Here is a 12,674-nt window from a genome sequence, read left to right as displayed (position 1 = left end):
CTAGACACCAAAGGCGCACGGAATGCTGTTACCTTCCCACCGTAGTGGTCCCTATTTTTCTACTTGCATTTTTACGTGCTTTCGAACTGCTAGGTTGGCAGAAGCTGGGACGAGTAACAGGCGCTCACTGCTACGCGGCACTCGGGATTTGACCCGCCAAACTGCCAACCTTCTGATCAACAGGCTCAGCGTCCTAACCCACTGAGCCAACGCGTCCCATTTAGTTACATCATCCCAATATGTCATGCATTATAAAACTACTATACCTTTTATCTGTCTTATGGTATCTAGATATAACATTCTTTTTAATCAATTTATATCTTACTTATATATTAATAAAAATACATCAATCTATTTTAACATTTAATATAAAACTTTATTACTTAAATCTCATTATCCTTGTTACAAGGCCCCTTTATGTTCAAAATTCTCTGTTCTTTTAGCCATATTCAAACATGTTCATTTACATAATAGTCCATCTGGTAGGGTGAGTCTTGTATCTTGTCTCTGATCTTCTTTTGCCAAGTAATTTTCCAGGTTGATGTAATCCCCTTACCCAACAGTTCCTGTATTTTTTCAAATGTTGGGAATACAAAAGATGAAGTAAGATAAATTCTTTCTGTCTCCCAAACTTTAATGGTTCTCCTGATAACTCCATTTTTCTTGTTGTATCAGAACCTTGTAGATTTTTTCCTGTTTGTGTCAAATTGTAATTCTTTTCCTTTGTTATTTCATCAATTTGGTCATATTCTGCCTGATTTATTTGTTCCTTTGTTCTTATTTCCTGGGTATTTTTTAATTGTAGATTTAAATTGGAAATATGCTTATATAAATCCTCAAAATTGTTTCAGATTCCATCGTGATTTGAGTCTATTGTCATTTGTATTTGTCCTAACATTACATATATTTCCTCTGGAAAAGTATTTAACTTGCCTTGACGTATTGCTTCTGGAGGCCCTTGATTTACCAGGCTTTGAGAAGCTGATAAAGGACATTGTATGTAGACTCCTGCCAGCATTTGACCTGATTCAGTTTGCTTACCGACCAAATCATTTAGAGGATGCTATTTCTTCTGTTCTCCATCTGAGTTTGGAGCACTTAGAGGAAAGAAATACTCATGTGCGTTTGTTTTTTGTCGACTTCAGTTCAGCATTTAACACAATCATTCCCCAACTTCTAATAGATAAACTGGGCCCTTTAGGTTTAAACACTTCTTTGTACAATTGGATTCTTGATTTTCTTACTGACAGTCCCCAGTATGTGCGAGCTGGAACAGGTATTTCTTAACACCATTTTCTTGAGCACAGGTTCTCCTCAGGGCTGCATCCTAAGTCCGCTGCTGTTCACCCTGTTGACCCATGACTGTTCTGCTAGGTTTGCCACCAACCATACTGTGAAGTTTGCAGATGATACAATAGTAGTGGGCCTTATTCAAGATGACAATAAGGGTGCTTATTGCAAGGAGGTTGAGGGCTTGGTGAACTGGTGTAAGGAAAACAGCCTAGTGTTAAAAATTGGAAAAACCAAAGAGATCATTATCGATTTCAGAAAAGGCAGGCACAGCCACACTCCTCTGTGCTTTAATGATTCACCTGTGGAGATGGTTACCAGCATCAAATTCCTGGGTGTGCAGTTAACAAGTAGGCTGGCTTGGTCTCTCAACAGTGAGAAGCTGGTGAAGTGGGCACAGCAGCATCTGCATTTTCTGTGTCGCATGAGAAAAGCACATCTTCCTTCCCCTGTCCTTACCACTTTCTACAGAGGGACGATCGAGAGCATCCTGTCATACAGCATCACAGTCTGGTTTGGAAGCATCATTGCTTCAGACAGGAAGGCAGTGCAGAGAGTGGTGAGGATGGCTGAAAAGATTATTGGCAGTTCCCTCCCTTCCATTCAGGACACAGCACATAAGTGTTGTTTGAGCAGAGTCCGCAAGATTGTCTGGGACACTACACATCCTCTTCATGACTTGTTTTCCTTGTTACCTTCTGGGAGGAGGCTCCATGGTATCCGATGCAGAACATCTGGATTCAGTCACTGTTTCGTTCCATACAGTATTAACCTTGTGGACTCTAAAGCTCTCTCATGTATTCAAGTTGGACAGTGATTAGTATTTATGTTACTTATATGTAAGGGTGTAGGTCTATACATATGTTGTATAGTATGTTTACATGTTTGTTATGTATGTGTACACTTTTAAGAGCAACTAAATTTCATTTTTAATGTGTGCCATTGTGCCCACAGTAAAAAATGACAATAAAGATCCATCATCTATCTATCTATTTATCTACATTTGTAACCTTACAAATGTAAGGTTGTACATTTACGCAAATGTAAGGTTCTACATTTAGGCAAAGTCTACTGAGTGTGTTCAGTTCAAGATTGTTCCGGCCACACCACAAGGCTAGTTGTTCAACCTCCCATCTGTATGCCGATTCTATCATCTGCAAACTTCAGTACTTTTACATCTCTTTTGAGATGCAGTCATTGGTATATAGAGAGAAGTGGAGAGAGCACACAGCCCTGGAAGGGCCCTGTGCTAATTGCACAGGTATCAGATGTGATTTTGCCTAGCTTCACTTGCTGCTTCCTGTCTGTTGGAAAGCTTATGATCCACTTACAGGTGTAGTCAGGCACGGCTAGCTGATTTAGCTTAGTGAGAAGAATATCTGGAATGATGGTATTGAATGCCAAGCTGAAATCTACAAAAAGGACCCTTGCATAGATAGGTCTTTGGAGATTCAAGATGTTGTAGAATGTAATGCAGAGCCATATTAACAGCATCATCTGCTGATCTATTTGGTGGGCAAATTGCAAGGGGTCTAATAGCGGATATGTGATGGTTTTCAGGTGGGCCAGCGCTAACCTTTCAAAGGTTTTCATAATTACAGATGTCAGAGCAACCGGTCTGTAGTCATTCAGTTCTTTGATGGAGGGTTTCTTTGGCACTGGGATGATAGAGCATTTGAAGCAAGAAGGAATATAGCACATCTCTAGTGATTTATTAAAGATTCGGGTGAAGATGGGGGCCAATTGATCAGCACAAGTTTTCAAGCAAGGAGTTATCCTGTCTGGGCCTGGTGCTTTTCCAGGCTTTTGTTTGTGAAATAGACCTTGCACATTATTTTCTGTGATCACCAGAAGTGGGGGACCCAAGAGGATGGGGTCAGTTGTAGGAGGTACGGCTATTGTTGGTGTATCTGGGATGGGGATGGTGAAGATTGGTGACAGTGGTTTCTTCTCAAACCTACAGTAAGACACATTCAGGTCATCTGCCAGTTGTCGATTTCCTTCAGAGTGGTTTGCTGTAGCCAGTGATATTTTTAAGAATTTTCCACATTTGCTGAGAACTTATTCCTTAGCTTTTCAGAGTAGCTTTTTTTGCTGCTTTGAGCTCCCTTGTTAATACATTTCTGGCCTGATTGTACAGCATTTTATCTTTTTTCCTGTAGACTTCCTCTTTGGCACGACGTAGTTGCTTGAGTTTAGCTGTGAACCAAGGCTTATTGTTACTGTATATTCTCAAGTTCCTGGTTGGTACACATAGGTCTTGACAAAAGCTAACATATGATGTTAGAGTATCTGTGAGTTCATCCAAGTCTGCAAAGGTATCTTTGAAAACTTTCCAATCAGTGCAAAGCAAGCCTGTAGTTTTTAGCTTTACCTCCTCAGTCCAAGACTTCACCAATTTATTAGTTGGTTTTGTGTTTTTTAAGCCTTTGTCTGTAAACAGGTACAAGGTGAATCATACAATGATCAGAGCTGCTTGTGGTAAACACCGATAAGCATCTTTTAGTGTTGTATCACAATGGTCTACTGTATTCTTGCCTCTAGTGAGACAGTTGACATGCTGAAAATATTTTGGTAGCTGTTGGCTTAAGTTAGAATTGTTGAAATCACCTAGCACAATGAAGAGTGAATCAGGATGTTTTTGTTTAGCCCATATAACCTGGTCAGCTAGAGTTTGTAATGCATTGCTTACACAAGCTTGTGGCAAAATGTATACAGCAGTTAGTAGGAATGAGGAAAACTCTCAATGGTTTGCAATTGATAATTAATGTCTCTAAGTCCACAGCACAGAATTTCTTCAGTGTAGTCACATTACTGCGCCATCGGTTGTTGATATAAAAGCAGAGACCCCCTCCCTTCTTTTTACTGGATGTTTCTGCAATTCTGTTTGCCCTTTGCATCTGAAACCCTGGGATATGCGAGCGAGAGTCTCTCATCAATCGAGTCATTAAGCCAGGTTTCAGTGAAGCAGAGGGCTGATGAGTTCTAAAAATCAAGAGTTACATCTGTTTAAAAGAAGTATTTCATCCATCTTATTAGCAAGTGAACGTAGATTAGTTAGAAAGATCGAAGGAAGAGGTTTTGTTCCGCTTTTCCTTAGTCTATTCAAAATCCCCCACTCTCTTATGTCTTTGTCTACGCTGTTTTTGCCTTTTGTTTACATTACTCCATTGTTCAGGGGAAGATGCTTCTTCCTGTATTAGAATCTCTTCAGCATTTGTAAAAAAACGGGGGGGGGGGAGGTGAAGTCGCAGAAAGCTGCCCATTAAAAAAATGATTCCTTGATGCTTAATAGATGTTCTCGAGTATGAAATCCAAAGTAAGTCACAGAGTAATAAAAAATAACAAAACCATCAGAAAGCATGTCACTGAGGCTGCCCTCAGCAGCACCATCTAGGATGAATATGCTAAATTTTATCAATACAACTATGCACAATCTTCTGGAAAGCATAGTAAAAATAAATACTGTGAAGATAATCTTATTTGAATGTGGTGCTTCAGTATGTTTAGGAAGGGAGTGGAATAAAAACGTTTTACTATTACGCTGAATCTTGAAATAGAAAATATTGAAAAAAGGTAGATAGGCTAGAAGGGCTGAACAAGTTACATATTTAACATCGTCCTATCAACCATTTAGGTTGCAGTTCAAAGAGAACCTCATGCAAACAGTTAGCTATTAGCAACAGGCATAACACTTGGTTTGATCCCATTTTAAAGGAAAGATAAGTTGTAGATTATATTGATTTCTGAACACTAAGTGGAGGTTCACAAGGTGACTTTTTTAATACAACAAATTGATTAGGAAAACTTTTTCAAGGTCAGAATGTTGTTTCCTTTCCTTTCTAAAGCCAAAGCCTGTTATAGGCCAACATTTTGCAAAAAACTGCTTTTTGTCTTCTCTTTCCAATCAGCTTCATTAAATAACCCATGATCCTAGTGTCATAAGAATGATTCTTGTCCACTTTTCTATGTCATTAATTATTTTATTCACCTTTGCCATGTTCTTACCTTTGTTACGTTCAGGATTCCCCCCCTCCCCCCACGTGCATCAAACATTTCAGCCTTTATTACAGGGAAGATATTTAAGATCTCTGATCATTATGGTACTCCCTTCTGCATTTTCCCCACTTCCGCTGTACCTTAAGGAACATAACTGGACAGAGTTTTGCAGAAGTGGGCATATCATAAATATGTATAATGGCAGTACAATATTGATATTTCTACCCTCAAATCCATTCCCTAATGATGTCTAGCATGGATTTTCCTTTTTCACAGCTGCTTCATCTTGCTCACATTTTCAGATTTATCCACTATGATCCTAAAGAGCTTTTTTTAGTTATGGGTACCACAGATCACATTATATAATGTACTTTTTTGCATAGGTCATAAAACCTGTTCTCTAAAACTGCCTCTGTCCTTTATATTTTGAATTTTTATCAATCACATTAAATACATTTAATGCACAAAAACTAGCATACAAATAAAGCATTTCAGTAGTTTTAAACATATTTTATTTTTCAAATTTATTTGCTACCCATCTTGCAGTTCAGGCAACTGTAATTGGGAAGAGTAATGCTAAATTATGGTTGAGTTTTATAATTGTTGCATTGACTGAACATATAGGCAGAGATAGATTCTTAAGGGTGTAAAGTGACATCAAATATGTTTTCTAATTTGCCAGCCAATATAAATACTTCTGTAGGAGAAAAATAAATCTTAGCAAACAAAATGGAGGCTGCACTTTTCCAAAGTCTTTTGGATACGACCACGATCAAACCAGTTCATCACCTGGTTCCAACCCTATCAGACCCAAAATGACCCTCCTTGCCTCCAGACAGCCCCCCCCCCAAGACCACCCAAACCAAAGAGTGGAAATTTCCTCACCAGAAAATAGTACAGCCCAAGGGAATTGGAACCTAAAAATCCCCAAAGATCCATCCTCTCAGCTTAACAGTAGAAACAGCCACTGGTACACTGGCCAGCAATTCAGATCCCCAGGCCTTCCTATCTTGTAGCTATCAACTTCGGTAAAAATCTGCTTTCCCTTAGTTTGCAAAAAATATGTTTTTTCTTCTCAGTGTTGGGTTCATTTTTTAAAATGAAATCCATGATGCCTATAATGTTGGAGAGGGCACGTAGTCTCATAACTGCTACCAGCATCCGAAGTGAAGTTAAAATAACAATAACAATAAAGTTGGAAGGGACCAACTTTATCTAGACCCGTACCAATCGGGTTTCAGGCCCGGGTACAATGGAGTAATGTAAACAAAAGGCAAAAACAGCGTAGACAAAGACATAAGAGAGCGGGGGATTTTGAATAGACTAAGGAAAAGCGGAACAAAACCTCTTCCTTCGATCTTTCTAACTAATCTACGTTCACTTGCTAATAAGATGGATGAAATACTTCTTTTAAACAGATGTAACTCTTGATTTTTAGAACTCATCAGCCCTCTGCTTCACTGAAACCTGGCTTAATGACTCGATTGATGAGAGACGCTCGCATATCCCAGGGTTTCAGATGCAAAGGGCAAACAGAATTGCAGAAAGATCCAGTAAAAAGAAGGGAGGGGGTCTCTGCTTTTATATCAACAACCGATGGCGCAGTAATGTGACTACACTGAAGAAATTCTGTGCTGTGGACTTAGAGACATTAATTATCAATTGCAAACCATTGAGAGTTTTCCTCATTCCTACTAACTGCTGTATACATTTTGCCACAAGCTTGTGTAAGCAATGCATTACAAACTCTAGCTGACCAGGTTATATGGGCTAAACAAAAACATCCTGATTCACTCTTCATTGTGCTAGGTGATTTCAACAATTCTAACTTAAGCCAACAGCTACCAAAATATTTTCAGCATGTCAACTGTCTCACTAGAGGCAAGAATACAGTAGACCATTGTGATACAACACTAAAAGATGCTTATCGGTGTTTACCACAAGCAGTCTCATAACTGCTACCAGCATCCGAAGTGAAGTTAAAATAACAATAACAATAAAGTTGGAAGGGACCAACTTTATCTAGACCCGTACCAATCGGGTTTCAGGCCCGGGTACAGCACGGAGACGGCATTGGTCGCGCTGGTGAATGATCTCTGGAGGGCTCGGGACAGGGGATATTCCTCTGTCCTAGTCCTATTAGACCTCTTAGCGGCTTCCGATACCATCGACCATGGTATCCTGCTGCGGTGTCTCAGGGGATTGGGAGTGGGAGGCACAGTTTTGCAGTGGTTCTCCTCCTATCTCCTGGGACGTTCGCAGTTGGTGCTGACAGGGGGGCAGAGGTCGACCTCGAGGTCTCTCGTTTGTGGAGTTCCTCAGGGGTCGGTCCTCTCGCCTCTCCTGTTCAACATCTATATGAAACCGCTGGGTGAGATCATTCGTGGCTTTGGAGTTGGGTATCATCAGTACGCTGATGATACCCAGCTTTTCATTTCGACCCCAAACCACCCCAGTGATACCCTCAACGTGATGTCCCATTGCCTGGAGGCGGTTCGGGTCTGGATGGGGAGGAACAGACTTCAACTCAACCCCGACAAGACTGAGTGGCTTTGCATACCTGCATCCCGGGTTATTCCAGTTATTCCATCTCTCTCTATGGGGGGTGAACTATTACCCCCCGTAGATAGGGCTCGCAACTTGGGAGTCCTCCTAGATTCACGGCTCACTTTGGAAGATCACATGGTGGCTGTGACTAGGGGGGCTTTCGCCCAGGTTCGCCTGGTGCGCCAGTTGCGGCCCTATCTAAGCCGGGATGACTTATGCACGGTCACTCACGCGCTCGTGACCTCTCGTCTAGACTACTGCAACGCTCTCTACATGGGGCTGCCCTTGAGGACCACCCGGAGGCTCCAACTGGTACAGAATGCAGCCGCGAGAGTTGGGTTGGGAGTCTTCCGATACTCCCATGTCACACCTCTGCTCCGTGAGCTGCATTGGTTGCCAGTTGTCTTCCGGGTGAGACAGTTGTCTTCCGGGTACTAGTAATGGTGTTTAAGGCCCTACATGGCAGGGGTCCGGAGTACCTTAGGGAACACCTGCTGCCGGCATCAACTTCCCTTCGCCCTGTGCATTCCCACAGAGAGGGCCTCCTCAGGGTGCCACCGATCAGAGAATGTCGATTGGTGGCCCCCAGGGGGAGATCCTTCTCTGTGGGCGCCCCGGAGCTATGGAATCAGTTACCGGTTGAGCTCCGGATGGCTCCCGATCTTTGCTCCTTCCGTCGTGATCTAAAGACATTCTTATTTGAACAAGCCGGCCTGGCCTGATGGGGGATTGGTGGGGTTTTTTATTGTTATTTTAATATTTGTATTTACTGTTTTTAGTGGGCATATATTTCCTTTTTAATTTTTGTAACTTTGTATTTTTTATTCTTGCCCTGTTCACCGCCCTGAGTCCTTCGGGAGAAGGGCGGTATATAAATAAAATTATTATTATTATTATTATTATTATTATTATTATTATTATTATTATTATTATTGTTATTATTATTATTTATTATTATTATTATTATTATTATTATTATTATTATTATTATTATTATTATTATTATTATTATTATTATTATTATCTAGTCCAACCCCCTGCTCAGGCAGGAAACCCTATACCATTTCAGACAAATGGCTGTCCAGTCTCTTTTTAAAAACATCCAGTATTGGAGCATTCACTGCTTCTGGAGGCAGGTTGTTCCACTGATTAATTGTTCTAACTGTCAGGAAATTTCTCCTTAGTTCTACGTTCCACATGATGTAGAACAGGCATGTCAAACTGCCGGCTCGTGGGCCAGATGCGTCACGCTGAAACCACACCCACCCCATTACAGGCAATGGGATGATGTCGTGAGTTTGACATGCCTGCTGTAGAAGATTTGCAAATGACCCTTGATTTGGCAGAACTGTATTGGTTATTATGAGGAGGAAATATTTTGTTGCCTAGTTTCAACAATGGTGCTATCTTTATACAAACAGAATAAGCCCCATTCCTTTTTAGCAATAAAGTTTCCCTAGCTAGGTAGCAAAACATGTGCAAGCAGACAGCCAAGCTCAGAGAACATCAAGACCCCAAGGTGCTGTATCACCTTATAAAAGCTCTAACTAACATGAGCTCTAGTAAATTAAGTGACCCATAAGCATATTTAGCAAAAGCAACTTCTAGCTGTTTATAAGTTAAATTGTTAACAAAGGCTTAAATTTTATTATGTTCTTTATTTTATTTTAAAATCGACCTCATTTTAGAATTATTTAAATTTAGTTGCATCACAATATATAAAAGAAAACTCATGTTGATAATGGAAACACAAGGCTTTACTTTATTTCCACCTGTTTACATGTGACCCCTGACAAAGCTTCAAAAGAAAGTGTGTCTCAGGCACCCACAGTGTTCCATGGTTTACATTCAGAACCCTCTTCAGAAAGTGAACAATCAACAAGAGACTTTAAATAAAAGTATTTTATGCTTGCACTGTTAAATCAAAGGGGAAAAAAACTCTTAAAAGTGATAAAAGATACTTGTGCTGACCCTAATTTATTATATCATCTAACAATACATACAAGCATGTAGTTCTTACATGGGGAGGCTATAATGCCTGACTACACTTTGTATTGTCCTTTACTTGAAATATAGATGGTGGGGACTTGCAGTTTATAGCAAATCAGCAATTCACTTACTAAGTGTACTGTGCTATTTGGCAACAGATTCCTAGGCATTCAAATAGTCTTTCAGGACTTGGATCACCCGATATCAGGCAGAGAGCTCTATCACAGAAATGGCTTTTGAAAGAGTCCTGCTGATAAAGGAAGAGCTTAGCTTATACTTTAACACATAAATCCTTTAAAAGAAGTTCAACCTTTCTGAAATTATAGGCATACAAAACTGAGACCATGTTCTGTATCACAAAAGGCCTTCTGGAAAACCATCAGGAGAATGCATGCCAAGCATGAGGAGTCTTCTATGTCATCCAAGTGTCACCTGTTCAGTGATTGGCGCAGCTCTTCATACATTATTTGATCCTAATAATGACAATAAATGGAGAAAAAATTGAAAACTCCTTTAATTATATAATACTTTAAAGCACTAGCTTAATTTTAACTTTGCCTCCAGGAGGAAATATATAATCGTGTGTATTGGCAGTGATTTTGCTATCCATTTGGAAGGGGAAGCAAAGGGAAAGGTCACTGTTACATCAGTAGATTAAAATATGCAGATTGCTGTCTCAGCAGTTCCTATTGTCAGCATACTCTGTTCCCTACTTCAAGACATGCTCTGTAAGATTTTTGCATTGTTCTGTTAAAAAGCTGCTTAAAAAACCAGTTAAAGTAGAACTGTAATCAAAATGTAGAAGAATGCTATAATTTAATTCAGAAGTCAATATTAAGAGAGCTAAGTGTTGGAGCTAAGTGTTGAGATCAGCAATATTGTGGAAAATCATGTCACGTGAGGATCTGAAGGTTTTTTTTCTTTTTTTTAAATAAACCTCTACCCACATCAGGCTTTCCTAATGCAGTGTCTTGCGACTGACAATCATGTCCTCTGCACTCCTTTTAATATCTACATGAAGTCACTGGGGGAAGTCATGAATGAATGAACCATTATTGTCAAAGTACAACCATGTGTACATTGAGATTGGTTGAGCCTCCCTTCGTGCCCCCACCCCCAACTCACAGTGACAACAAACCCTCCTCCATCTTATTACACCATGTGAGCTAATTGCACAACACACCGGCCTCCAGTGGCGTAGCGTGGGGGGTGCAGGGGGGGCCGGCCGCACTGGGCGCAACATCTGGGGGGGCGCACTCGCACTTGCAGCTCTCTGCCCCTGCCTGGCTCACTCACTCTCTCTCACTGCAGTGCTGGCTGTGCGAATCCGATCCGAGCCGCCGGGTCGCCGCCCACTATGGAGGGGGGGTGCAAATTACTTGCCTTGCCCGGGTGCTGACAACCCATGCTACGCCACTGCCGGCCTCGCAAGTCAATCATACATAAAGTTTATAAAATTATTTCCCGTTCAAGAGCCTAACAGCTCATGGATAAAAGCTGTTCTTCAGCCTGTTGGTACAGCTGGCTATACTCCTATATCTCCTACCCAAAGGTAGGAGAGTAAAGAGATACTGACCAGGGAGTGAGTCATCCCTGAGAATTTTCCTCACTCTTCCAAGGCAGCGAGCCCTGGCGATGTCATCCAGTGGTGTCAGGGGACAGCCCACAATGTCTTGTGCTGTGCTCACCACCCTCTGTAATACTTTCCTATCTGCGGCTGTCAGACCAGCATACCAAACCACAATACAGTACGAGAGGACGCTCTCTACAGTAGACCGGTAAAAGAGGGTCATTAGCCTTTGTTCTACCCTGTTCTTCCGCAAGACCCTGAGGAAGTGAAGCCTCTGTTGGGCCTTTCTGGCTACCTGGGTTGCATTAACTTTCCAGGTAAGAGGTACCCAGAAATTTAAAGGAGGAAACTCTCTCCACACAGCCCCCCCGCCCCTGATGTAAAGTGGAACAGGTTCCTCTTTTTTCCTCCGGAAGTCTAGCACCATCTCTTTCGTCTTGCCGATGTTCAGGTGCAAGTTGTTGTTGAAACACCATATGGATAGTTTTTGTACCTCCCCCTGTATGCTGTCTCATCCCCACCTGTAATAAGACCCACTACGGTGGTATCATCTGCAAACTTATCGCAGTAGGGTCATCTGTCAGTTTGGTGTGGTACTATTGACATGCGGATGGTACTACCCAGCTGTCCAAGTGAAGTTACCAAGGTTATTTCCAATAATTGGATGGGAAAGACCAGGTTGTGGCTCAACGTTGCCAAATTCAGTGGCTAAAGATTTTGTGTCCCCCAGATCTGGGAATTGTTTTTTGGTTCTCCTTGAGGTGTATTGTTTATTGTTATGTGGCTTTTGTTCTTTCTTTCTTTGATTTATTGCTTGTTTTTAAATTGTACACTGCCCAGACTGATATTACTTGAGTTATAAATCTTATAAATAAATAAATAAAATATATCACATTAACTCCCTCCTGCCCATACACATATCAGAGTTTTTAATGAAATATATTTGATTCTAATTCAAAATTCAATTACTCCAGTCAGTCTGAGATACTGCTAACACACTTACATTATACTTAGTATGGATTGCTGCAGTGATTCTGGACAGATTATATTATATTTCAGATAGATAGATAGATAGATAGATAGATAGATAGATAGATAGATAGATAGATAGATAGATGATAGATAGATAGATAGATAGATAGATAGATAGATAGATAGATAGATAGATAGATAGATAGATATAGATGATAGATTGCTAGGAGAGAGAGAATAGATGTTTGGATTTCCCTTTTTGAATTATGGAGATATTTGCTAGGATAGAATAATAGTAACATAGTTA

The 12,674-nt window shown here is 40.7% G+C and overlaps 1 protein-coding gene across 1 annotated transcript in view; it reads right to left on the bottom strand.

Moving 5' to 3' along the window:
* Positions 1-9,503: 9,503 nt before the first annotated feature.
* Positions 9,504-12,674, bottom strand: part of NVL (nuclear VCP like) — a 63,259-nt gene continuing 60,088 nt past the window's right edge. Inside the window, exon 23 of the mRNA XM_083351749.1 lies at positions 9,504-10,298. Within this exon, the coding sequence (XP_083207875.1) occupies positions 10,254-10,298 (45 nt within the window). The 3' untranslated portion in view covers positions 9,504-10,253. The remainder of the gene's footprint in view (positions 10,299-12,674) is intronic.

Source organism: Vipera ursinii, assembly GCF_947247035.1.
Source record: "Vipera ursinii genome assembly, chromosome: 1".
NCBI classification, from domain to species: domain Eukaryota; kingdom Metazoa; phylum Chordata; class Lepidosauria; order Squamata; family Viperidae; genus Vipera; species Vipera ursinii.
This window is presented reverse-complemented; position numbering and strand designations above follow the sequence as displayed.